A 25,457-nucleotide genomic window follows, 5' to 3' on the forward strand; every position below is an offset into this window, starting at 1 on the left:
AGCTATATGAGCTGTTTGTATGTTTTGGATATTAATCCCTTGTTGAAAAGATATATGCACCCCAGTGTGCATAGCCGCACTATTTACAATAGACAAGACATGGAAGCAACCTAAATGTCCATCAACAGATAAAGAAGATGTGGTGTGTGTGTGTGTGTGTATATATATATACATGCACAAATAATGCCATTTGCAGCAACATGGATGGACCTAGAGATTATCATACTAAGTGAAGCAAGTCAGACAGAGAAAGACAAATATCATATGACATCACTTATATGTGAAATCAATAAAAAAACATACAAACAAACTTATTTACAAAACAGAAATAGACATACAGACATAGAAAACAAAGTTATGGTTACCAAAGGGGAAGGAGTGGGGAGTATAAATTAGGAGTTTGGGACTAACAGATACACACCACTATATATAAAATAGGTAAACAACAAGGACCTACAGTATAGCACAGGGAACTATATTCAATATCTTATAATAACCTATAATGGAAAAGAATCTGAAAAAGAATAAATAAATATATAAGTATATATGTGTATATATATATCTGAATCACTTTGCTCTACACCTGAAACTATCACAACATTGTAAATAAGCTATACTTCAATAAAACAACAAAAACAAACAAAAAACTCCAAAATAGTAAGCCTGGAAGAGCATGCAAGTCCCAGATGAGCACTGCAGCCCCAGTGATTTTAGCCTTTTTTAAAAAAAATTAATTAATTTATTTTTGGCTGAGCTGGGTCTTCGTTGCTGCATGCGGGCTTTCTCTAGCTGCGGCGAGCAGGGGCTACTCTTCGTTGTAGTGCGTGGGCTTCTCGTTGCGGTGGCTTCTCTTGTTGCAGAGCACAGGATCTAGGCACACAGGCTTCAGTAGTTGTGGCTTGTGGGATCTAGAGCGCAGGCTCGGTACTTGTGGCGCACGGGCTTAGTTGCTCCACGGCATGTGGGATCTTCCTGGACCAGGGCTTGAACCCATGTACCCTGCATTGGCAGGCAGATTCTTAACCACTGTGCCACCAGGGAAGTCCCTGTTTTTTGTCTGTTTGTTTGTTTTTTGATATTGAGCTATATGAGCTGTTTGTATATTTTGGATATTAATCCCTTGTTGAAAAGATATATGCACCCCAGTGTGCATAGCCGCACTATTTACAATAGACAAGACATGGAAGCAACCTAAATGTCCATTGACAGATAAAGAAGATGTGGTGTGTGTGTGTGTGTGTATATATATATATATATATATACACACACACACACATATATATACATGCGCAAATAATGCCATTTGCAGCAACATGGATGGACCTAGAGATTGTCATACTAAGTGAAGCAAGTCAGACAGAGAAAGACAAATATCATATGACATCACTTATATGTGGAATCAATAAAAAAATATACAAACGAACTTATTTACAAAACAGAAATAGACATACAGACATAGAAAACAAAGTCATGGTTACCAAAGGGGAAGGAGTGGGGAGGATAAATTAGGAGTTTGGGATTAACAGATATACACCACTATATATAAAATAGATAAACAACAAGGACCTACAGTATAGCACAGGGAACTATATTCAATATCTTATAATAACCTATAATGGAAAAGAATCTGAAAAAGAATAAATATATATATGTATATATGTGTATATACATATATATATATATATATCTGAATCACTTTGCTGTACACCTGAAACTATCACAACATTGTAAATAAGCTATACTTCAATACTTCAATAAAACAACAAAAACAAACAAAAAACTCCAAAATAGTAAGCCTGGAAGAGCACGCAAGTCCAAGATGAGCACTGCAGCCCCAGTGATTTTAGTCTTTTTTTAAAAAATTAATTAATTTATTTATTTTTGGCTGAGTTGGGTCTTTGTTGCTGCACGCGGGCTTTCTCTAGTTGCGGCGAGCGGGGGGCTACTCTTCGTTGTAGTGCGCGGGCTTCTCGTTGCGGTGGCTTCTCTTGTTGCAGAGCACAGGATCTAGGCGCGTGGGCTTCAGTAGTTGTGGCTTGTGGGCTCTAGAGCGCAGGCTCAGTACTTGTGGCGCACGGGCTTAGTTGCTCCACGGCATGTGGGATCTTCCTGGACCAGGGCTCGAACCCATGTCCCCTGCACTGGCAGGCGGATTCTTAACCACTGCGCCACCAGGGAAGCCCGATTCTAGCCTTGATTTTAGCCCAGTGTAACTCTGAGCAGAGTGCCTGATCAGGCTTCTAAGCTACTGAAGTGAGAGATAATAAATGGGGTGTTGTTTTTAGCTAAGTTTGCGGTAACTTGTTAAGCAATAGGAAACGAACATACCAAATTGTGGACCTGGCAACCTCCACTTGCCCACTTCTTGAACACTTAATATTTTAAAAAATCCTTAAAATTCTTAAATTTCTTGACAATTAAAAAAATAAGTGTTTATGTTTTCCAGATCCTGCAGTAGAGGAGGCAAAGGAGAAGGGGGCTGCAGACGGCTGCTGGTCAGCTAACCACTTCGTGCACAGCACTGTCCATGACGTGGCTATTGCCACAGTTTATGGCCTTTCTCCTACAAGTTGTTACTTCCAGGCACTGGCCTCTATGCTAGTGATGACTCTTGTAGTTGTTAGTGACAGACTTTGCTTAGGCAAAAAGGGAAATGCACTGACTCTTCTAACCAACCTACAGAAAAGCAGAAATGGAGCTGATTTCAGGGGTGACTAGAACCCCTCCCTGGAATTTTAGAGTAGCAATAATGAGAGCTACCCTTTATTGAGTGCTTGGCAGGTGCCAGCAGAGTGCTTTCTATGCATTGTTCCATGTCATCTTCACAGTAACCCTATGAGGTACTCACTACTATCAATCCCATTTTGCAGATGACGGAATTGCGTCATAGAGAGCTTAAGTGACTTTCCTAAGGTGTCTTCTCGCAGAATTTCCTTCATGAGCTGGAGCCCTTGGGTGAACGGCGCTCCCCAGGAGCCTGAGTCCCTCCCTGAGAAGAGCTCCTCTTCATCTTTCTGCCACAGGGAAGGGCTTCAGGAGAAATCAAGGAGAAGAGTCTAAAGAGGAGGACACGGAAGACGAAGGTGATGAGAGCGATGAGTGTTATAAGACAAAAGAGCAGACGGCAGAAGAAAGGGGAATCGAGGAGAAGAACAAGGAAGAGGAAGCGCAGCAGGAGGGAGAGGAGACAGAACAGGAGGAGGGGGCGGGGACTGCGACTCAGTCCCCGCCCCCTCCCGAACTCCGCGTCTTCTCGGGTGCTGACCCAGAGCTGGGGCCTCAGCTCCAGGAGGCAGCTGCCGGTGGTGAGAACTCGTCCCCTCCACCCGCGTGTCTCCCGTGTCCTCCCCCTACTCTGTGGCCCCGCAGGACTCCAACACCCCAGTCTGACCTCAGCTCCCACCTTTACCCTGGTCACTAACTCTGTGGAAGAGCCCTGAGGGAGCCATCCTGTCAGCCGGAGGGGAGCAAGTCGGAGCCAGATTTTGTGCATGGGGGTGCCCAGGTGCTGGCATGGTGGGTAGGGTGTCCTTGCCTCCCCCTCGCAGGCCTGCCGGTGCTACTGACCAACATGGAGCTGGGCCTAGAGTGCCCAGAACTGCAATGGCTACTGCAGCGGGAACAGCTGTGCCCACCCCAGTTGCAGCCTGGCTTCTGTCTCTATCTGAGCACGACCCTTCCCCTCAGTTCTTTGGAAAAAGGTGAGGCCCAGTGGGTAAGTTGCCAGAACAGCTTTGTGGGAACACCAGGGCCTGAGCTTCACTCAGTCAGTCTGGCCCAGAGCGGGCTCAGGACCGTAGCAGGGAGCCATGCTCCCTGTGCCTCTCACCCCTGGCTCTGCCAAGGGGAAGAGGTTAAGCGTCTCCCATGTGATTCCAAGTGCTAGGCTGTGAATTGCTGAAAGGGCTGAATGTGCTGGACCTGGGCATGAACATGGAAATCCTAGAAGAACAGCTGCTGCGTGAAATCTTGTGCACAGAGCGTCCTGAGCTTGAGAGCCACTGGCAGGACCTGAGGATCCGATTCCTGGATGCCTGGGAAGCCGTGCAGGCTGCTGAGGTGCTTGGGGGGTCCAGTCTGCGGGTGGGGATGAGCTTTGCAGGGGCCCAGGTACGGGGGTGGAGGTGAGTGCTGCCGATTGGGAGTTACGTGGGAAAGCGCCGGATCCACGCAACAGGCGACTGTTTGCAGGAGCGGCTGCTGACGACGCTGCTGCTCCAGAACCCAGGGCATCAGAAACCAGCCAAGTTCCTGCGAGACATGGTGAGGGCCCAGGCAGAGCTGTGTCGGCTGCGTGCCCATTTCGAGGAGTTAGAAGAGCTGAGGATGCAGGAGGTGGCATTGTGGGCACCCTATCGGCATGTGGTCTGGCATGGAATGGCCATTATAAAGGCTCTTAGCTCACTGCAGAACCTGCTACCGCTTTTCCGTATGAGTCCAGAGAACTGTCTGGCAGCCACCAAGCGGGCTCTGAACAGCATGAAAGGTGAGATTCATCAACAGGAAGAACTACCCTGCCGTCTGCTGCAGTTAAAAAGACAGCTGACCCTCCAGCTACTGGGCAGTACTGTCGCTACACTGGGCCTGACCCAAGTACCCTTGGTGGGTGCCTTGGGTGCTCTGGCTCTGCTGCAAGTGGCAAGGAAGGCACCAGAGCTGGAGAGGCTGGCCCTCTGGCCTGGACTGGCAGCCTCTCCCAGCACAGGCTACAGAAAACCAGTCCCAGGTGTGGCTCGACCGGCCTGGCTAGGGCTGAGAGCCTGGCACGAATGTGAGATGTTAGAGGTACTGCCCCCATATGCTGGGCTGTGTGCATCCCTGGCAGGCCACTCCAATGTTTGGCAGGCTTACTTGTCACTGTCATCCACAGTGCTAGGTCCTGCACCGGGGCCTGGGACTGACCCATTCAGCCTCCTCCAGAAGCTGATCCTGTGGCGTGTGCTGCAACCTGAGTGCCTGGCCAGTGCCCTGGCAACCTTCACCACCAGCCTCCTGGGCCGGCCCCTGGATGAAAACCTGTGTGCTCCCACCATACCCTTTGAACACAGTCAGGCTACTCAGCCCACGCTGATTTTGTTGCCACCACCTGGTCACCCCACCGCCACTGTGCATCCCCTGACCGTCATCCAGAAACTGGCTGCCAAACATGAGCAGGTTTGAGCCTAGCCTCTTGGCCACAGAGCCACCGGGCTCTTAGGGCTGGGATGGGGTGTGGGTCTCCCCTCCCAGCATTCTCATGGATCCTTCTGGATTACTCAGGGACTTTTCAGGTCATCTACGGCATTACTCTGGGTCCCTTGGGTCACCCTGGGATCCCTTTGAGTTACTCTGCCATTTTGCTGTTGGTCCTCAGGGGCAGAAGCACCTGAAGGTGATAGCTCTGGGCTCTGAAGCCTGGGACCCGGTCTCGGTTGTGGTCAGCATTCTCCGCAAGGCTATGCACAGCGGGCACTGGCTGGTGCTGGAGAACTGTCATCTGATGCCTCACTGGCCAAAAGAGCTGCTACAGCCCTTGCTGGGGCTGTTGGCCAGAGCCAAGGGTGGGTTTGCTGCCTAGAGATGGCTTCTAGGACCCTATCCTACACTTGGGCCTGAGCTTGAACTCAGATCTCATGGCTGATCCCCTAATCCCCTTTGTATCTGACTCCTAACCCCCTAGCCTTAAGTCTAATCTCTAGGCTTATGTCTGACCCTTTACCCAGCGATTGATCTCAGCCCCATGTCTGACCCCTAGTGGTCTCGGACCTGGAGTTAGAACTGCTTTATGCTCAACAAGCAAGAGAGAATGTGGCCACTGTCCACAGAGATTTCCATCTTTGGCTTATTGTGTCTGCAGAGGCTATTGCTTCCTTACCAGGTGAGGAGCTCCCCCACTTAGGCTCTCAGATTGGAGTGGGGAGGTAACTGTATTGTGCTGACTCAGCACTTTCCTTCCTCCCTAGCTGTGCTGACTCAGCACTCCATGCCTATTTTCTGGGACCAGTCCCTGGAGCTGGGCCATGTCTTGGTCGACAGTGTGGAGCTAGTCCAGCAAGGACTCTGTGTGCAACCCCCAACCAGGGTGCTGCCTCTGCTCCTCCTACATGGCCTCCTGCTACACCGGCAGCTCTACGGAATGAAGCTGCAGGCTCACAGGGGGTGCTGGTGAGGGACCCCACCCATCCTACTCTGTCAGCCACTCAGCAAACACTGAATATTTTTCACATGCTGGGATTCATCTCTGGGGAGCTCCAAAATGTGAGGGCAGGGGGAAGTCAAGGAAGGCTTCTCCAAGGACTTAGGGATCTCGCTTTGAACTGAGTCCTGACAGCAGAGGCATATCAGGTGGAGATGAGGCCTTTCTGAGCAGAAGGAACTAAGCTTAGCAGGAGAGAGGACTTCAGTGTGGCTGATGTGGACATGCTGGGGGTTGAGTGGGGAGAGGTGAGGCTTGTGGCAAAGGGCCTTTAAGACCATCACAAGGGACCTGATTGGATCCTGAGGACAGTGGGAAGCCACTGAACAGTTTTAAGTAGAAGACACATGATCCCATCTGTCTGTTGGAAAGATTACTCTGGCTGCAGCCTGGAGAATGGACCAGATGGGGCAGGGCTGGAGGCAAGCATAATAGTTTTGGGAGGCTCTGGCAGTCTTGAGGAACGAGATCATGGTATGGGAGGTAGGGACTAGGGTAGTCACAGTGGGGAGAGAGTAAATATGGGGTGAGGAAGAGGGAAGAGTCAAGGATGGCTCTCAGATTTCTGCCTTGGACAACTGGGTGGGTGGTGTGGGAGGAAATGATGATTTCAGTTGAAAGGAAGTCGTATTTGTGGTGCCAAGTGGCGATGACTAGTGAGCCCTCATGGGTCTGGAGCTCAGGAGAGAGGTTTGGGCTGGAGAGAAAGATGTGAAAGTCCTCAGCATATAGATGGTTTTGAAACCCTACTTCCTGCTCTCCACCCCCAGGAGTCAAGTGACGCTGACCCAGGTCCTGCAGATCCAAGACCAGCTGTGGGCCAGCCTGAGCAATCCCAGTGCTGCCATGCAGGAGCTGGCTGGTGAGACTCCTCCTGTCCCCCATGCAGTCACCAGCCCCCAGGAGAGCCCAGAAAGGGGTAGGGAGGGGAGCACTGAGATGGGGACATAATCTACGACTTTGGTTTGGGAGGTGGTGGAAACTGGAGGGGCTGTAACTGAGGGGCTCTGACCTCATCCTCAGCTTCAGTTTTCTATGGGGGTCCTGTGGGAGACGAGAAGGACAGGGAGGTCCTGACTAGCCTCACGCAAGCCTGCCTGAGCTCCAGCAGCGGGAACCAGGCCCAACCACACACACCCCAGTGTCTGCTGGCCACTCTGATGCCCAGCCCAGGTAAGCTCCAGTCAGGTATCTGCGTTGAGGTGGGGAACAGCACAGTAATACCACCTTGCTCAAGGGAATATAACAGAGGTACCAATAAAGGTGTAGAAGGGGGCAATATTCACAGTTATGGGATGATGATGGCTTAAAGTGTCAGAGAAAGGCCTACTCCCTTGGGTCTGGGTTGGGAAGAGACAGTCGTCTCTCTCACCCCTCACTCACCTCCACCCCCAAGAACTAGGGGAGCTGGATGCTATGGAAGAGTGCAAGGCCCAGATGCGCCTACTGCCCACACCACCTGAACCCCGGACCTGCGGACTGAGTGCTGGCCCCCAGACCTGGCTGCTGCGACGCCAGAGTCGCGCAGTCCTGAGCGCGCTGCAGCGGTGTTCGCCCACTTGGGTTCCGGCGGCCCGCGGAGGCTCCCGGCGCGCCGAAAGGCGGCTGCGGCAACGCCTGGTGCAAGCCAAGCGGAGGCTGGAGTCATTGCAGGCCCTGCTGACCGAGACCACTCGCCAAGCTGAGTCCTGCGCGGGGTGGGGGGAGCTGGGGCTGAGTGCGCCGCGGCCTCTGGAGGGCTTCCTCAAGACGGAGGTGCTGGAACTGAGCCAGCTGGTGGGCGCGCTGCAACGGGACCTCGATTGCCTGTTGCAGCAGCTGAAGGGCGCGCCCCCGTGTGCCTCCCGGCGCTGTGCCGCAGTGGCTCACGCTCTCTGGACTGGCCGCCTACCCTCGCCTTGGCGACCCCACGCGCCTGCCGGGCCTCAGCCGCCCTGGCACTGGCTGCGACAGCTGTCGCGCCGTGGGCCGCTGTTGGTTCGCTACCTGGGTGTGGGAACCCAAGTACCAGAGCGCATCTTTCACCTGTCAGCCTTTTGCCACCCGCGCCGCCTGCTGCTGTCACTGCGTTGGGAGGCTGCCTTTGCTGGGGTTGACCTGACGAATTTCCCTGGTTGCCAAGGCTCTAGCTCCAGTCAGCTCCCCCATAAACGTCAGGAGCTAAACAGCTCTCTGCACCTCCAGGTATCCTCGTGCTGCCCCTTCATTTCCAATTCCGCCCCTTGAAGTCCCTGATTACACCTCTTCGTTACCGCACCTTGCCTCTTCTTGGTTTTACTCCCTCTAGCCCCATCTGCTTCTCTGATCCCGCTCCACCACGACCCTTCAGCTTCTTAGCCTTGCCTGACCAGTTTCTGGCGCCCCCAGGTGGTGAACGGCCCAAACCCCAGGGTTCCAGAGGTGGGGCTACTGCTGATTGGGCTACAGCTCTGGAACGCCGAGTGGGACCCGCTCACAGGGGCCTTGCAGGACAGTTCTTCCTGTCAGCCCAGCCCTCTGCCTCCGGTCAGAGTCAGCGCCCAGGCCCCGGGGGCCAATGACGTGCCACCCCCAGCCGGCCTGGCCGTGTATTCCTGTCCTGTGTACTTGGAAGGGCCCCTCGGCAACACTAGGCTGCACAGCAGGAAGATCCTGATGCACCTGGCCCTGCCCACGAAGCTCAGCCCCGCCACCTGTGCCCAACGGAGAGTCCATGTGTGCAGCCCACCGTTGCCCTGAGCCCTCAGCCAAAATAAAGTTGGAGTGCTTTGATGAAAGATTTCTGAACCTTAATAAGGAATGCAGGTGTGTGCCCACTGATAATGTGACACACTGAGGGGAAAGCACAGTGTACACAACTGAGAGAGAGGTGGTCTGTTCACACTGAAGGTAGAAGAGGGTGTGTGCCTGGCGATAGGGAGAGGGGAGTGTGGGTACACTGTGGGGGAGATGGGCCTGGGGTTAGTCACATATCCAAGGGGCTAGGCAGATCTCAGGATGGCTAACATACAGGACTTGGAATCCCTACCCAGCTCTCGACTGTGCTAAACCCACAAGCGATATTTTTAAAGGGAGAACATTAGAACTCAAGATAATTTCTTCAGGCACTTAGCAGTATTATTGGGAATGCCCCAATCCTGCCCTACTAGTCATCCCCTCCCCCAGAATGGATCCTGAGTGAGTCATACACACACACACACACACACACACACACACACACACACAAAAGCAAAATAAGACACAAGGTCATACGTTCATTCAACGATTGGTTATGAGTACTCCTCTGAACGAGGTGCTCTGCCAGGCACTGATGAGGCTGTTCTAATGCCGGGAGACAGAAAATAAAAGGCCAACATACAAATGAGTTAAATTTGATGACTTTTAAGTGCTATAAAAAAAACCAAAGCAGGCTGATGTGTTAGAGAGTGACTAGAGGGGAGCAGTTAATCTAGTTTGGGTGGTCAGGGAAGGCTTGCTGAATATTTGAAAGAGAGCTATTTGAAGATCTAGGAGGGTTTCAGGTAGAGCCCTCAGTAGGTGCAAAGGTGCTGAGGCAGGAACAACCTTGGGGTGTTCAAGGAACAGAACATATAGCTGGAGCACTGTGAGTGAGGGTCAGAGTAAGCCAAAAGGATGGAAAGGGATAGAAAGGGGCAGATCACGTAGAGCCTTTTCATGATAATGAGCTTGTATTTTTTAAAAGAAGGAATCTATTAGAGAGTATTAGTTGGGAAATGAGCTTTTTCAAAGATTACTCTGGCTGTTCTATGGTGGGTGGATGGATGGAAGGAAATCCAGAGTAACAAGGAGGAAGATTTGTTTGGAGGCTACTGAAGTAATTCAAGTGAGAGATGATGGAGTTTGGACTAAGGTCATTAACAGTGGAGATGGAGAATTAATGGATTTAGGAAATATTCTGGAGGCAAAGCCAGCAGAACTTGCTGATGGATTGAATGTGAAGAGCAAGGGAAAAGGGCAAATCTACCGTAGGATGACTGAGCAACTGGGTGGATCATGGTGTCACTAACTGAGATGAGAAATCTGAGAGACAGGTTGGAGGTAGGGAATCAGAGGAGTTCTGCTTTGATACGTTCAGTTATTATTAGTTGCGTGATTGCTTGCTACCCCAGGGCAAACCTCTCTGACAAAAGCTGGGTTAGAGTATAGCAGACAACACCAGCTAAAAGCCAACAAGAGCTCCTCTCCTTGCCCCCAAGCACCAAAACTTACTAGGTACAACTTACTCCCCTTGCTGTATGATTCGGTACAAGCTACATGGTGCGAAAGGCTAAGCAAAGAGGCAAAAGCTTTCTCTTTCCTCAGCAACTCTTCCCTTTTCCTTTCCACACTCAACCAGGGGCATGCCTACTCCTTCAGGAGAGGAGATTAGCAGAGTACTAAAGAAGTCCTTCTGGATAAATGAACCCTCTGTCCATATTTACCATCAGTACTATTTTCCCCAGTGGGAACAGGGAACAATAGTGATATACGAGTAAAACCATCTGAAATTGGTTAGCACAGAATAGTTTCTACAAATCCACATCCTTCTCTAGACCAAATTTATTCTTTTTTGTAACCTAGCATTTCTTTTATTTTTTTAAATTTCAGCTTTATTGATGCATAATTGACTGAAATTCATTCTTGAATTATGCCCAGCAAATTATTAAACTTAGTCAATCAGAGATTATAAAATAAGTACCAAGTGACAACATAGCTCAAATACAATGACTGCATGTAAAAATGTTCCAGATTTGACAGTTTCACTGTTGAAATTGTCCAGCAGGTAAATTAAAATCTCATTAGGGAGAATTCCCTGGCAGTCCAGTGGATAGGACTCAGTGCTTTCACTGCCAGGGCCTGGGTTTGATCCCTGGTCGGCAAACTAAGATTCTGCATGCTGCTAGGTGTGGCCAAAAAAAATCTCATTAGGGAAGTAAAGTCTCAATGAAAGTCAGGAGGAAGTAAGACACATGACAAAGGGGAGAAATATGTCCCATCCTGTCTGGACAGATGGGGTGGCAGGGGTTGGGGGGATGGATGAAGGAGTGGAATCAAGGGAGGGAGGAATATGACAAAATCAACCTGATCTGGGACTTTAGCAGTAAACTGAGGTACTGAGGGCAGAGGCTTTTGCCCTTTTCCCTAACTGGGACTTTAGAAGGGAACTGCTCTGCAGCATGGACCTACTGTGGCCCCAAGAGGATAAAGAAGGCAGAGTGACATGGAAAGGAAGAAGTATCCCTTGATCCCTACATGGTGTGGAAACTGAATAGAGACCTGTTAGGCTCGAGGGAATATGAGGCAGAGAATCACTAGGGTCTGCAGCACCAAACAGAGTTGTTGAGAGGAGGCCAAATTGGCAGGGAGGAGCAAAAGGCCCTGACAGCTGAAAAAGACAAGACCACGAATTCATCAGCTTTAGAAGCAAATTCTGGCAGGATGCCCAGGGGTGGAACTGGGCCAACCATACCCAGAGAATTCCAGCTTGTGCACACCCAAGAACCAGTATTAGGCCAGGGACCCCTTCCTTCTGAACATCAAAATGCCACACAAGCCCTCCTCTCTACACCTAGATGCCACTTTGGAGAGGAGCAAAGGTAGAATGCTCAGAATTTGAAATTCTGAGCCTGTATTTCAAAGAGAATAAATGAAACCTAAAGAGAGTGAAACAAATTTATTTCTAGCCTCTTCTACTATCCAGCGGAGTGGAGAATGGGAGTGAGACTTGTGAGGAAAATCAGACCAGTAATTGAGAAAGGAGCTAAATTTTATTTGCATATCCAAATTTCTGAGGAAATCTGTGATCCTGCTCTGTACATTACATGCACTAATAATCCAAAGACCAAAAATTTCATTCACTAGTGCTCTGCAGCTCACCTGAAACTCATATTTTTTCAGCTTTTCAGTCTAATTTGAAATCCTCATTCAGAAATAGGATATATAGGAGAAATGTCTGAAATAGAAAAAAAAAAAAAGTGCCAGTTCACCCACTAATGCCTAAGAAGCCCTGGTAACTATAATAGTAGCTATAATAGGTACTATTATTATTCCATGCTACAGATCAGGAAACTGAGATACAAATTCAGTTATTCAAGGTCATAAAGTCAGAGCCAGTTTGTTTGTTTTTTACCTTTATTGTCTATATTTCTTTCTCTAAAAAAATTTAGTCAGTAGTTATTACAACAAAATCATACCTGGGTCTTATTTTAGGCAAAGTGTACTCTTACTCCGGTTTCAAGTTCTTACTCTGCTTGAGAGCCATGCAAGGAATGGCATTTTGAATAAGAGTACTTTTAAAAACTTCAGGATGACAAATCCTCTTGGATGGGACCTAAGACAGCACTACTTTATACTGAACTTTTTTCTGCATGAAAGAATATAGTAAACATCCAGCACAGTCGTCACTGGCCCTGAGGATCTGAGCCACCGCTTAGAATGGGGATTCAAGTTCGCCCCACTGAATATGGCTTTCTCTAGGTGTATGTGAGTTGGGGGAAGGAGGCCCCTCTTTCGTCTTGGATGAACGATTAGCCCATCCCTGGAGAGTATGGGTCTGCTGGAAGACTGGTTGGTGCCAGCACTGAAGGTAGAGACATGGGCCTTTTGAGTGTTTAGTCTTTTTAGATTGAACAGATTAACTCATTTTGGGGAGCAGATCCTACACGCCATATGCCAGGTACTGGAGGAGTCACTTTCAAATCGGTTCTCTCCTTTAATCCTTTTAACAATCCTGCGAGTGTTGTTGATTTTCTGTCTAGTTGTTTTACCGATTGTTGAGAGTCTCCAACTGCAAGTTTGGATTTGTTTATTTCTCCTTTCAGTTATATCAGATCTACTTCATGTACTTTGCACACTGTTGTTTGGTGTGTACACATTTAGGATTGCTATGTTTTCTTGCTGCATTGACCCATTTATTATTATATAATGTCCCTTTCTCCCTCTGTCAAAATCTTTTCCTCAGGTCTACTTTATCTGATATCAATATAGCCACTCCTGGTTCCTTTTAAATAATGTTTGCATGATATATCTTTTTCTTCCTCTTACTTTCAATTTGCCTATATTGTTATATTTAAAGTTTCTTGTAGACAACATATATTTGGGTCTTTTTTTTTCAAATCACTCTGCCCATCTTTGTTTTTTAATTGGTGTATTCAGTTCATTAACATATAATTATTGATATGCTAGGGAGTAAATCTGCTTTTGTTTGTTTTTCTGTTTACTCTGATTTTTGTCTGTTTTCTTTTTTCTGCTTTCTATGAGTTAACTGAATATTTTTTAGAACTCCATTTTGAGTTATCTATAGTGTTTTTGAGTTTATATCTTTATATAGCTTTTTAGTAGTTGTTTTATGTATTACATTATATATACATTACTTAACATGGTTTACTGGTGTTGTCATCTTGTTCAAGTGAAGTATTGAAACCTTACTTCCCTTTATCCTTCCCTGTTTATAATGTAATTGTCTTAATACATTTAGAACCACATCAGACAATGTTATAAACTTTGCTTCAACCATCAAACACAAGTCAGAGAACTCAAGAGAAGGAAAGCTAGCTGTACATGCACACATGTTTGTTTACACATATATTTGTGCCCTTTCATCTTTCCTGAGGTTCTAAGACTTCTTCTTTTATCATTCCCTATTTGGAGAACTTCTTTTAGCCATTCTTTTAGGGTAGGTCTGCTGATGACAAATTCTCCTAGTTTCCCTTCATCTGAGAATATCCAAATTTCCCCTTCACTCCTAAAGGATATTTTATTTTCACTGGGTATAAGTTTCTGGGTTAACAGTTCTTTTATTTCAAAATCTGAGAAAAATTGTGCCACTCCCCTATAGCTTCCATGGTTTCTGATAAGAACTCTGCTGTCATTCAATTGTTTTCCCCCTTTAGGTAAGGTGTCATTTTTCTTTAGTTGTTTCAAATTTTTTCTTTTTATTTAGGTTTCATAAGTTTAATTATATATGTTTTAAATGGATTTCTTCATGTTTATTCTGTTTCGGGTTCACTTGCTTCTTGAATCCATATGGATTTCTTACCAAACTTGGGAAGCTTCTGGATATTTTCCATCAAGTGCTTTCTCAGCTACATCCTCCTTCTCATCTTCTTCTGGGACTTCAATGACACAATGTTAGATCTTTTGTTATAATCCCACAGGTCCCATCAATTTTTTCAGTCTATTTTCTCTGTTGTACAAATCAAGTACTTTGTATTATCCTTTTTTTTCCCCCCTTTTATTTATATTTTTCAGTTCTAGAATTTCCATTTGGTTCTTTCTTGTAGTTTCTATGTTCTGGCAAGGTTCCCCATCTGTATATTCGTTGAGGCCATATTTTCCTTGAATTTCTTATCCATATTTTCATTTTATTATTTAGACACATTAATAACAGCTACTTTGAACTGTGACAACTAAATCCAATATCTGAGCCCACTAGAGTCAGTTTCTATTGAATGTCTTTTCCCTTGAGTATAAATTACTGTTTATAATTTCATATTTTTATAATTATAATAGGGCTATAATTTCCTATTTATTTGCATGTCTCGTAATTTTGGTTGAAAACTGGATATTGTGAATAATATGTTGTAGAAACACAGAAACTACAAGAAGGAACCAAATGGAAATTTTCATTCTGTTATGTTCTGAAGATTTGTTGTTGGTGTTGTTATGAAGGAATTTTGGGATGGGGGGGGGCCTCAAAATGCAAATTTCATATTTCCTATGTTGTGCATACAACAGTTGACATATCTACTTAGTTCTTTCGGCTTCTAGCAGCTGCTTTTTTAGCCTAGCCTCAGAGCATCTCACCTGCATTTACATAGGTTAGTCACTGGCCAAAGACTTGGACAGATTTTGGGGGTTCATCTCCTCTATAGTTCTTTTGCTTCTGGGATTTTCCTTTTAAATTTCCAGCTGCTCTCCACTGCCAAACCCTGTCTTCTGACACTTCAGCTGCCACCCAAGCTGGACATGAATTGAGGAATGTATTCAGGCAAAAAAAGCAGCAAATTTGCACATCTTACTCCAGTGCATTTCTGTCATTTGAAGATAGGCTCCACGCTGGATTCTGCCAGCTATTTTTGCTAGGTCCCCTTGAGTCTCCCCTTTGCATGTGTAATTTAGTAGTCATCCAAAGATTTGGGTTGAGTTTGTCCAAATTTTGGTTTCACCCCTTATACCACTCTCTCTTCCAGGATTTCTGCTCTTAAATTTCCAGCATTTTTACCAGCCTTGAACTCTGTCCTCTGCTGTTTTGAGTAAGGCTGTGGTTTTCTGCGTTTGGAACTGGGGGATAGGGTGGGGCTGGAAAATGGGGTGGGGAAGGAAAACCTTCAGACAGAAAGACCACAAAAATCACAATTCTTACCCACTGCAGCTAAAGTCTTTCATGGGTAAATTCTCCTGTGCTTTCTGCCTGCTTTTGTTCACTTTCCAGGGCCTTCAAATATTGGTTTTTGTGTGTATTTTGCTCAGATTTTATAGTTGTTAATTGTGGCATAACTGGCCTGACAAATTAACTTGAAATCTGGAACCAAGACTCATATATACACTGTATACATTTAAGAGAACATTTATAAGAAAATCCTTCCCCCATTTTTTTGTAGTCACAAGGATTTGGATAATCTAAATGTCCTTAGAGGAATGGCTATGTTAAATGTTCTAAACAAATACATGTTGGAACACTAAACAGATGTCAGATGCAAGTATGTACTGGATCCCAGGGACACAGTATTAAATAAAACAGATAAGTCCCTGCTCTCTTGGAATTTACATTCTAGTGTGGGGAAATACACAATAACTACATAAACAAATAAATATGTAATTTAAAAGGTGGTGATTAGTCCCCTGAAGAAACACTAAGCATGGTAAGGCAGTAGAAAGTATTGGCTTAAAAAAAAAAGTTAAAAAAAAAAAGTATTGGCTAGAGAGAGAGATTATCTGATAGATTGACATTTGAACAGAGACCCAAATATAGTGTGGAAGTAGGCCATAAAGATAACTGTGAAAATATATTCCAGGTAGATGAAATAGTACAATGGCCCTGAGGCAGGGGCATGCCTAGAATATTCAATAAATAGCAAAGTGGACAGTATGGCTGAAAAGGTGTGCATGAAGGGGGCGAGTGTTAGAGAGATAATTGGAATCCAGATAATACAAGGGCCTTTTCGGTTATAGTAAAGAACTGTGGGCTATATTATGAATGAGATGGGAAGCCATTAGAGCATTTGAAAAAGAGGTTAAAGTGAGTTATAGGTACATATAGCAACACGAAGAGAACGAAAAGCACTGTGTTGAGTGGGAAAAGGAAGATTTATAGGAAGATATCACTTATGTTCACTCATGAGCACAGATTAAAAAGTCCTATACAAAGTATTATTAAACTGATTTCATCAATATATAAAAAAGATATAATCAACTAAGCTGATTTTATTCCAAAAACTCAAGGTTGATTTCACATATGGAAATAAATCTTTTACTTGCTACACTGACAGAATTTTTAAAAACATATGATCATCTCAATTCAGAAGCAGCATTTGACAAAATTCAAAATCCAATTCATGGGGGCTTCCCTGGTGGCCCAGTGGTTGAGAATCTGCCTGCCAATGCAGGGGACACGGGTTCGAGCCCTGGTCTGGGAAGATCCCACATGCCGCAGAGCAACTAGGCCCTGAGCCACAACTACTGAGCCTGCGCGACTGGAGCCTGTGCTCCACAACAAGAGAGGCCGCGATAGTGAGAGGCCCGCGCACCGCGATGAAGAGTGGCCCCCGCTTGCCACAACTAGAGAAAGCCCTCGCACAGAAACGAAGACCCAACACAGCCAAAAATAAATAAATAAATACAATCCAATTCATGATACAAGTAATAGCAAGTAGAGCACATTACTGATCTGACAACCATTAATCAGAATCTCACTTCAAATATCACACTCAGTGACGAAATACTGAAAGCTTTTCCTTCAAGTCTGATAATGAGTCACACTTCCACCAACATCACTTTTCTTGAACACAGTGATGGATCTCCTGGCCAGTGGAGTATAGCATGGATAAGAATAAATGATATAGGGTTTCCCTGGTGGTGCAGTGGTTGAGAATCCGCCTGCCGGTGCAGGGGACACGGGTTCGAGCCCTGGTCTGGGAAGATCCCACATGCCACGGAGCAACTGGGCCCGTGAGCCACAACTACTGAGCCTGCGTGTCTGGAGCCTGTGCTCTGCAACAAGAGAGGCCGCGATGGTGAGAGGCCCGCGCACCGCGATGAAGACTGGCTCCCGCTCGCCACAACTAGGGAAAGCCCTCGCACAGAAACGAAGACCCAACACAGCCAAAAATAAATAAATAAATAAATTTAAAAAAAAAAAAAAAAAAAAAGAATAAATGATATAGAATTAGAAAGGATAAAATAAACTGATACAATGTTCAGAGATGATATGAGTATAATATATGTAGAAAATAAAAGAACACAGATAAATTATTACAGTTAGTAAGTGAGGTTACTTAGCAAGGGTGCTGCTCCATGGTCAACACACAAAAATTGGTGATATTTCTATATACAAGCAAGCAGAAAATGAAGTTTCTAAAGATCCCATTTGCAAGATGTTTAAAAAAGAAACAGTAAATGCCTAGGAATAAATCTAACAAAAGATGTGCAAGAAGAACTTTGCACATAAATCTGTAAACATTATTGACAGCAATTAATGAAATGGAGCACACAGACCACAGATTTGGAAGCCTCAGTATTACAAATGTATCAAATCGCACCAAACTGATCCAGCATAAGAAAATCCCATCAGGGTGTTCGGGGAACTTGACAATCATGGAAGTGCAAAGGTCCAACAATAGTCCTTCTGGAGATGAAAAACGTGTGGGACTTGCTGTACCACATACTAAGACTTATTAGAAAGCTACTGTAGTTAAAACAGTGAGGTACTGCTGTGAAGATAGACGTACAGACCAAGGAATGGATTAGGGTGCCCAGAAACAAACTCGCACTTATATATGGAATATATGGAAATATGGAAAGGTAGAGAGCAACAGGAAAATTTTTTTTTCAATTAACAGTTTTGTATTAATTGGATATCTAGATGGAAATAAAATTAAACTTGGCTCCTATTCTAACCACACAGAAAAATCAGTTGCACATGGGTTGTAGAACTATGAAAAGCAAAATACTAACACGTCCAGAAGATAATTTAGTAAGATATCTTCATCATTTTGCAGTAGGAATGATTCTTTAAATAGGCACACACAGCATTAACCATGAACAATCGATAGACCAGGCTACATTAAACTTCTGTTCATCAATAAACACCCATTAAGAGAGTGAAAAAGCAAACCACAGAATGGGAGAAGATACATGCGGTACATATAACCAAAAGGGATTATGTATATATATATGTATATGTGTATATATATATATAACTACAACAATCAACAAAGAAAAGACAATCCATTAGAAAAAATGGGCAAGAGACTTCAACAGGCACTTGATAGAAGAGGATTTTCAAACAGCCAGTAAGACCCATGAAAAGGTCAATCCCATTAGTAATCAGGGAAATGAAAAGTTAAACCAAAGGGCATAACATAACACATATACTGGAACTGGGGGACAATGCCACAAGATAGCAAAGATATGGAATAAAGTGAATTCTCACGTGGATTATGTGAACACTCATTTCCCTGGTGAAGGGAGTATAAATTGAAAAATTTGTAAACAGCCTGGCATTAACTATTAAAGTTGAGGATATACATACTTTATGACCAGTTTTCTTCTAGTTATATTCCCAAAGGAAGCATGTGCACATGCACAAGAGGCACTAGCAAGATTGTTCACAGCAGCATTGTTTGTAGGAACCACAAACTAATCATTAGGCAGTTCACATTCTGCTTCTCTTCCTTCTGGGTACACGGTAGGCTTGTACGGGAGGTATACATGGCAATGAGACTTGTTTTGGCCAATTAAACGGGGCAAAAAGGACATGTGTCGCTTCCAGGGTGAAGCTTTTGGTGCCAGGGTGTGATCTGCCTTGTTCCCTTTTCTCGCCTAGTGATTATGGAAGCATGTATTGCAATGGAGTTTCATTAGCTTGAGTACCTTAGTGACTAGGAACAGAGTCCCTGCCAACCTACAGCAATAATAAAAAATTATCTTTTGTGGGGTTAAGCCATTAATATTTTGGGTTTTTATTTCCTGTAGCATGATCCAGCCCATTCTGATTGATATATAACTCAAATGTACATCAACAGTTGAATCAATCAATAAACTGTGGTTTCTTCACAGAATGGGATATATTTCTACAGAAATAAAAATGAATGAAATTCAGCTGCACTCAACACATGGATGAATCCCATAAATCCAATGTTGAGTGGAAGAAGCCAGACACATGGAAATATATACAATTTAGGTATGGATGCTCAACTGGTAAGACTATAAAGAAAAGCAAGGAAATCAATGTCATGAAAGTCAGGATGGTCGTAACTGTGAAGTCAAGAGAAGAAAGTTGGGAGGTGACATAAAAGAGGCTTCTGGGTGTTGACAGCCTTCTGTTTCTTAGTCTAGGTGGCGTGTACACAGGTACTGGCCTCGTGATAAACCATTAGGCTTAACATTTTTGTTTACTTTTCTGTATGGGTGTGTGTTTTGTTTACTTTTCTGATGTGTTCAATTAAAAGGGATTTAAAAAAAAGATTACTAGTCGCTGTAACAACAAACCAAGGGTATAATGGCTCAAAAATATAGAGATTTATTTTTCACTCACGTGAAATCCAAAACACATGCTCCTAATTGGTGGGTGGCTCTCCTCTAAGTGATGTTCAAGCTCCTTCCACCTTTTGGCTCCGTCATCTTCAATGTGTAGCTTTCAAGGTCATATGCTCAAAGGCCAAAGTGGAAATAACATGGGGGACTGTGCATAGGAAAATTTAAGGACCCAAGTCACAGAAGTAGCACACCTTAGTTCCACTACCATCCAATTGGCTAGATTCAATCACATGGCCACACTTAATAATAAGGGAAGCCGGCAAAGAGTACAGCTAATTTCCCAGGAAGAAGAAAATCGGTGTGAGGAACAGCTAGGCAAGTCTCTGCCACAGCATGCATATACCAAAACCACCATCTATTTTGCCAAAGAAACACAGGTGTCCAGGGGCACACGACAAACACATTGTGGGGTACAAGAGGGGCAGAAGTATGAATCAGGAATAAAGTAAACAAACAAAATAACAAAGAACAGGAGAGGGGCCTTTCTGAGCCAGTCCTAATATAGTGCCATGAACATAGAGGAGGATTAACTCAATTCTCAGCATCAATCTATGTACCAACAACACTGAGAGAAAAGTCAAGTAGCAATGGTGACAGCAGTGCCATCCTAACCAGACTGACTAAAGTTGACCTTAGATTTTGCAGCTGTTCATCCTCCCTTGGCTCCTGTCTGTTCTCTAAGCCTCACTCCCTGGACTTTCCATTAGTTCTCTGAGTAACTTATTGACACCCTTCCAATAATTTTTCTTCTTAACCATCTTATTAAAGCCAAATTTGTACAGAGCAGATTTATTTTACCTACTGAACTTCCAGAATACGCTGAACTTTCGCCCCTACAGCAGGCACCCTATTTTGTCCCTGGCTTCAGCAGGACGCTGCTGTAGAAACCCAGCGCCTACCCCTGCCTCCAGCAATCACAGCCAAGCGGCAGGAAGATGACCCTTACCTCCCAAATCTCAAATGAGTGCATCTAGTCAGGGGCACTTATTTTGTACTCAGAACCCTAGCTGCAAGGATTTTAATTTCTCCAGATGGCAAAGAATTTGAGGCAACCAGGCCAATATATAAGTTTACTACGGTGGATGCATATTATGAAGTACTTCACAGCTGACAGAAGCAACAATCTAGATGTATGAGCAGCTACATGGAATATACTGGCTATTTACCTATTTTCTTTTGGCTCCTACACTCTCCATATCTCCCTCTGCAACACACCTCCCTCTCAGCCCCCATGTACACACACTCTGGAGTTGTGTTGTTGCAGCTGTGATTCTGCAAAGTGTATTTCCCAGAATCCACTGGCAGGTGGTTCCATTAGGTTTTGCCAAAGGGATGCCATAGAGGGAAACTGAAAATGAAACACGGGGGGAGAGTCTTCATTCCGGTTTTCCAGTTGCTGTCACAGTATTTCAGCTGCAGACAGTTGTCTCTGGCTACTAGCTTCTTTTGCACTCAGCAGCAGCTTTGCTACACTTCTGAGACACCAGCAGCAGATCAGCTCCCCCCTTGGCAGTCAGAGAACAGTCAGACCTTGCTCCCTCACCCTCAAGGCCATTTCCTTCCTCAGAAGTCCAAGCACCAGGTATGTGGAGGGAGCCTCCCCACAAAGATCTGAGTACTGACCAGTCAAAAGTGGCCCCTTTTCTGAGCTCCTAGTTTCTGGTAATCATTTCCCTTCTTCCCTTTTGTTTTCCCAGGCCTTAGGACATTATCTGATTTCTCCAGTTCTTAATTTTTAATTACATCAAGCATCTTTTGTCTCAGCCTCTATCACTTGTAGTCAATTCTCTGCATTAAATGCCCTCTAACTGAAACACTTAGTATGGTTTCTATTTTCCTGAGTGGGCCCTGATTGATAACATAGATGGATATTAAAAACACAGTTGAGTGATGGAAAAAAAGAAGACAAGATTTGTTGACAATACTCTATAAATAAAGCACATGCACGAGAACAATTCACATTTTACAAGAATACTTGCACAAGTAAGAAGATGTTAAATAAGGGTGCTAGATATACCTACATAGAATTTACTCTAAGGTAATAAAGGTGATCCAGGGCCCACCAACCTTCCTACTGTACATGAAGTTAGAAATGCAAGCTTCATTGATGGGAATTTTTAGGAATAGAGAGAACTTCTCCCTGAAAGGTAAAGAAGCAGTGCTGTTCCCTCCATCCTAAATCAAGCGAGGAGGGCTCCAACAGAACCACTTATTGTCATTTCATGTTCCCATGAGAGGGAGAGACCTTATATTCATTCAGCACTACATTCTCTAGCAAGACGCTTGCTATACTCAGAAACTTATAGACCCAGCTCCATATGGCCACTGGGGTGGAGCCTGGGGCAGAGGCTTCTTGGGAGAAAGTAACCTGAATCACTTGTGAGGGTTTGGAGCCAGAGAGAGAGAGATATGGAGAGCTCAGAGTCAGGCTAGCTGGGACAGGGCAAGGGGAGGGGAGTCAGCTGCTGGCTGGGCTGCACTTGGGCTGTTTGGCAGGACCAACATGCATGAGTTTCCTGGGAGCTCCCGGAAAGGTAACCACTCTTAAGGTATTTGTTGGGACCTCTCCCAGGAGGGCTGCCCACCAGGGTGAGGGACTTTAGCACTGGGACGCTGTGCATACACTGTCAGCGTCAGGAGCTGAGGAGCCGAGGGGGAGTGTGGGCTGAGTATCATAAGGAGGGAACCAAAACCAGTTAGCACGCAAGTCCCCATGGCGGGACTCCAAAGAACCCCGATACCTCACACACTGAGCCAACATTTAAATGCCTGTCTTGGTAGAACACACTGATGAAGCTAAACTAAATCAGTTTAGCCTTTTTGCCTCTAACATGCCTTCCCCCATCCCAATCCTAGAAGTGACAGAGGAGGTAAAGAATGAGTGAAAGAAACAGACCATGAAGGTTTCCCCACCCCACTGAGCTGGAGGGAGAACAGCTTTGAATTGGATGAGTTGCTGACAGGCCACTGAGATGTGGGAAGGGGCGGGGGAGACAAATATATTTAAAATAGTAATATTTCAGATTGGTCTCAGCCACGTTACAGGGAGTAATGGAACATATTTACACCAGAGTACTAACAATGTAGAAGGACCCTTGAAGTAAGGCCAAAAAGATAGGGGCTGTGGCTACCTGTGAGACTCCTGAGAAGGGTAACGGTAAGTAGGGTGTCTCTGCTTAATCAAAACACATCATCTTGTGACCATGAGGATCAAGAGATCAAGAGAATCACACAGACCTAACTGCTAACATCCTTGAATTCCTGAACCAATGCCAACAACCATCAACCATTAGGTTTTTAGTTTTACAAGAAGAAAAATCTAATTTGTTTAAGATACTCTTTAGGGGGATTTCCTTTTTTTTTTTGGTCACAATCAAAATGTAACTGATAAACTGATAAAATCAGTATCTCAACTCCCTCATGTAAGCATTTTTTCCCCAGTTAGGAGTCCAATTCATAGGACTGGGGGAAGTGTTGACTGGCATCTGGTAAGCTAATTAAATGTCTGAAGCACCTGAAGGAAACAAAAAGGGTTTTGTGATCAAGATAAGGTGGACAGTATGGCCAGAGAAGGTATATTAGCCAGGGCATATCAGGCTAAACATTAACGCAACAGAGGTTATTCCTTGTTCAAAGAAATGTGGATATTCTTGGTCAAGCAATTCTCCTCTAAGCAGGGACTTAAATATCCAGACTCCTTCTATGCTCTGACTCCATCTTCAAAACACGTGCTTCAGGGTCACCCTGGAAGGCAGAGGAGGGGGTGGAGAATACGGAGAAGGCTCATCCACTCTTTAACTGTCTTGGTCTGGCAGTGAAACATCACTTCTACTCACTTTCCACTGGGAAGGACTATGCACACAGCCCCACCCTGATGCAAGGAGCTGGGAAATGTAATTTAACTGTGTGTCCAGGAAAAGGACATTTTGGTGAGCATCTAGCCCGTTTTTTCCTCCAAAGAAAAGGTGATGCTGGTGTGAAGATCTGGAAGATGAAAATGAACTCACCAGGGAAAAGTATCCTGAGAAGATGGAGTGGCAAATGTAACGACCCAGAAGTAGAAATGGCTTGGAACACTTGAGGAATGGAAAGAAAGCCTGTGTGGCTGCAGTTTCGTGTGGAAGCAGTGGGTTAAGGTGCAGTTGGAGAGGCCTGGGCAAGATCACATAGGGCCTGGGAAGGAGTTTGCCTTTTGTTCTCAGAGCACTGTGAATCCATTGAAGGATTTTCAGCAGAGAAGTGACATATCTAACTTACATTTTAAAAAGCTCACTTGGCTGAGTGGAAAATGAATTGCTCTGGGGACAGGAGTGGAAGCAACTGGACCAGTAAGGTGGTTACTGCAGTAGTCGAATGTCCTAGAACCAGGTGGCCAGCCTGAGAAGTCACCAGGGATGGAGGACAACATAATTAGAGGTCTCTGTGAGAATCTGTAAAGGGCTTCGTGCAATTACGTAAGTGGTTGAGTGACTGGAGCCAAGCTGTGTCTCTGCCAAGACCACGTTGCTTCTTTGGGAACTGTGCTCCCTTAGAACAGTGTTACAGGAACAAAAGCTGGAGCACCACGATGACTGCAGGGGCAATAAGCCTCTAAAAGGGATGCTGAGGAAGCATGAGCACAGACTGCTATCCAAACCCAACTTTATTCTTGTCTCTCACCACCCACCAACCCTTTTTCATTTAGAGAAAAGCTGCAGCAAGCCTGTGACTTTTCAGCTCATTCTTAGTTCATAGATGTCTTAGAATCAGTTTAAGATACAAAACCAATCTCAAATGATTGCAATGGGGCTTCCCTGGTGGCGCAGTGGTTGAGAATCTGCCTGCTAATGCAGGGGACACGGGTTCGAGCCCTGGTCTGGGAAGATCCCACATGCCGTGGAGCAACTAGGCCCGTGAGCCACAATTACTGAGCCTGCGCGTCTGGAGCCTGTGCTCCGCAACAAGAGAGGCCGCGAGAGTGAGAGGCCCGCGCACCGCGATGAAGAGTGGCCCCCGCTCGCAGCAACTAGAGAAAGCCCTCGCACAGAAACGAAGACCCAACACAGCCAAAAATAAATAAATTAATTAATTAAAAAAAAATGATTGCAATGTCTAATCCTACGTTACAATAAATAATCTGCACCTATTGTAGCTTTAACTATTTCACCTCCCAGCTCTGTCCCACTTAAGTCAAGGAGCCTGCACTAGGGAAGGGAGGAACAATCTGGATGCTCTCTGCTCTTCTCACCTCCTCTCCACCTAAGAGCTGCTGACTGCTCTGGGCCCAACTGCAGAGAAGGAAGGGGATAAAACAGTTCTTGCTTGACTGGATGTTTCTGTGCCCCATGAGCCTGCTACATATTTAAAGGGAGCATCATACTGTCCCTTTTCTGCAGTCCCCTTTACCTTGGTGGAGGCAGCTTTACTCTGGGTGGTCTCCTGAGCCTCCCTCCTCAGCCCACATGGCACACTCCTAGCTTCTTTGTGCTGAGGTCTCCTTGCCTCTTCAAATGGTCCTACCGGACAGGACTCAAGACCAGCTGACGCTTCCCTCTCCTGCAAGGTG

The 25,457-nt window shown here is 45.4% G+C and overlaps 2 protein-coding genes across 32 annotated transcripts in view; one reads left to right on the forward strand and one right to left on the reverse strand.

Moving 5' to 3' along the window:
• The window catches only part of DNHD1 (dynein heavy chain domain 1), an 87,742-nt gene extending 78,811 nt beyond the window's left edge, over positions 1-8,931 (forward strand). For 20 of the 27 annotated variants that reach the window (XM_059930984.1, XM_059930982.1, XM_059930966.1 and 17 more), the window contains 11 exons: positions 3,024-3,305; positions 3,549-3,701; positions 3,881-4,059; positions 4,192-5,154; positions 5,354-5,540; positions 5,735-5,857; positions 5,943-6,144; positions 6,946-7,037; positions 7,199-7,348; positions 7,572-8,359; positions 8,543-8,931. In XM_059930984.1, the coding sequence (XP_059786967.1) occupies positions 3,024-3,305; positions 3,549-3,701; positions 3,881-4,059; positions 4,192-5,154; positions 5,354-5,540; positions 5,735-5,857; positions 5,943-6,144; positions 6,946-7,037; positions 7,199-7,348; positions 7,572-8,359; positions 8,543-8,893 (3,470 nt within the window). In that variant the 3' untranslated portion in view covers positions 8,894-8,931. Of the gene's footprint in view, positions 1-3,023; positions 3,306-3,548; positions 3,702-3,880; positions 4,060-4,191; positions 5,155-5,353; positions 5,541-5,702; positions 5,858-5,942; positions 6,145-6,945; positions 7,038-7,198; positions 7,349-7,571; positions 8,360-8,462 lie in introns of those variants that run through there. The other 7 variants (XM_059930977.1, XM_059930979.1, XM_059930976.1 and 4 more) reach the window with 7 other exon arrangements.
• RRP8 (ribosomal RNA processing 8) overlaps positions 1-25,457 on the reverse strand; it is a 51,935-nt gene that overhangs the window by 18,665 nt on the left and 7,813 nt on the right. The window contains exons 7-8 of one of the 5 annotated variants that reach the window (XM_059930999.1): positions 25,298-25,447; positions 16,603-20,057 (exon numbers count right to left, since the gene is read on the reverse strand). In XM_059930999.1, the coding sequence (XP_059786982.1) occupies positions 20,019-20,057; positions 25,298-25,447 (189 nt within the window). In that variant the 3' untranslated portion in view covers positions 16,603-20,018. Of the gene's footprint in view, positions 1-16,602; positions 25,448-25,457 lie in introns of those variants that run through there. The other 4 variants (XM_059930998.1, XM_059930997.1, XR_009504634.1 and 1 more) reach the window with 4 other exon arrangements.

Source organism: Balaenoptera ricei, chromosome 8 (genome assembly GCF_028023285.1).
Source record: "Balaenoptera ricei isolate mBalRic1 chromosome 8, mBalRic1.hap2, whole genome shotgun sequence".
Taxonomy (NCBI): Eukaryota; Metazoa; Chordata; class Mammalia; order Artiodactyla; family Balaenopteridae; genus Balaenoptera; species Balaenoptera ricei.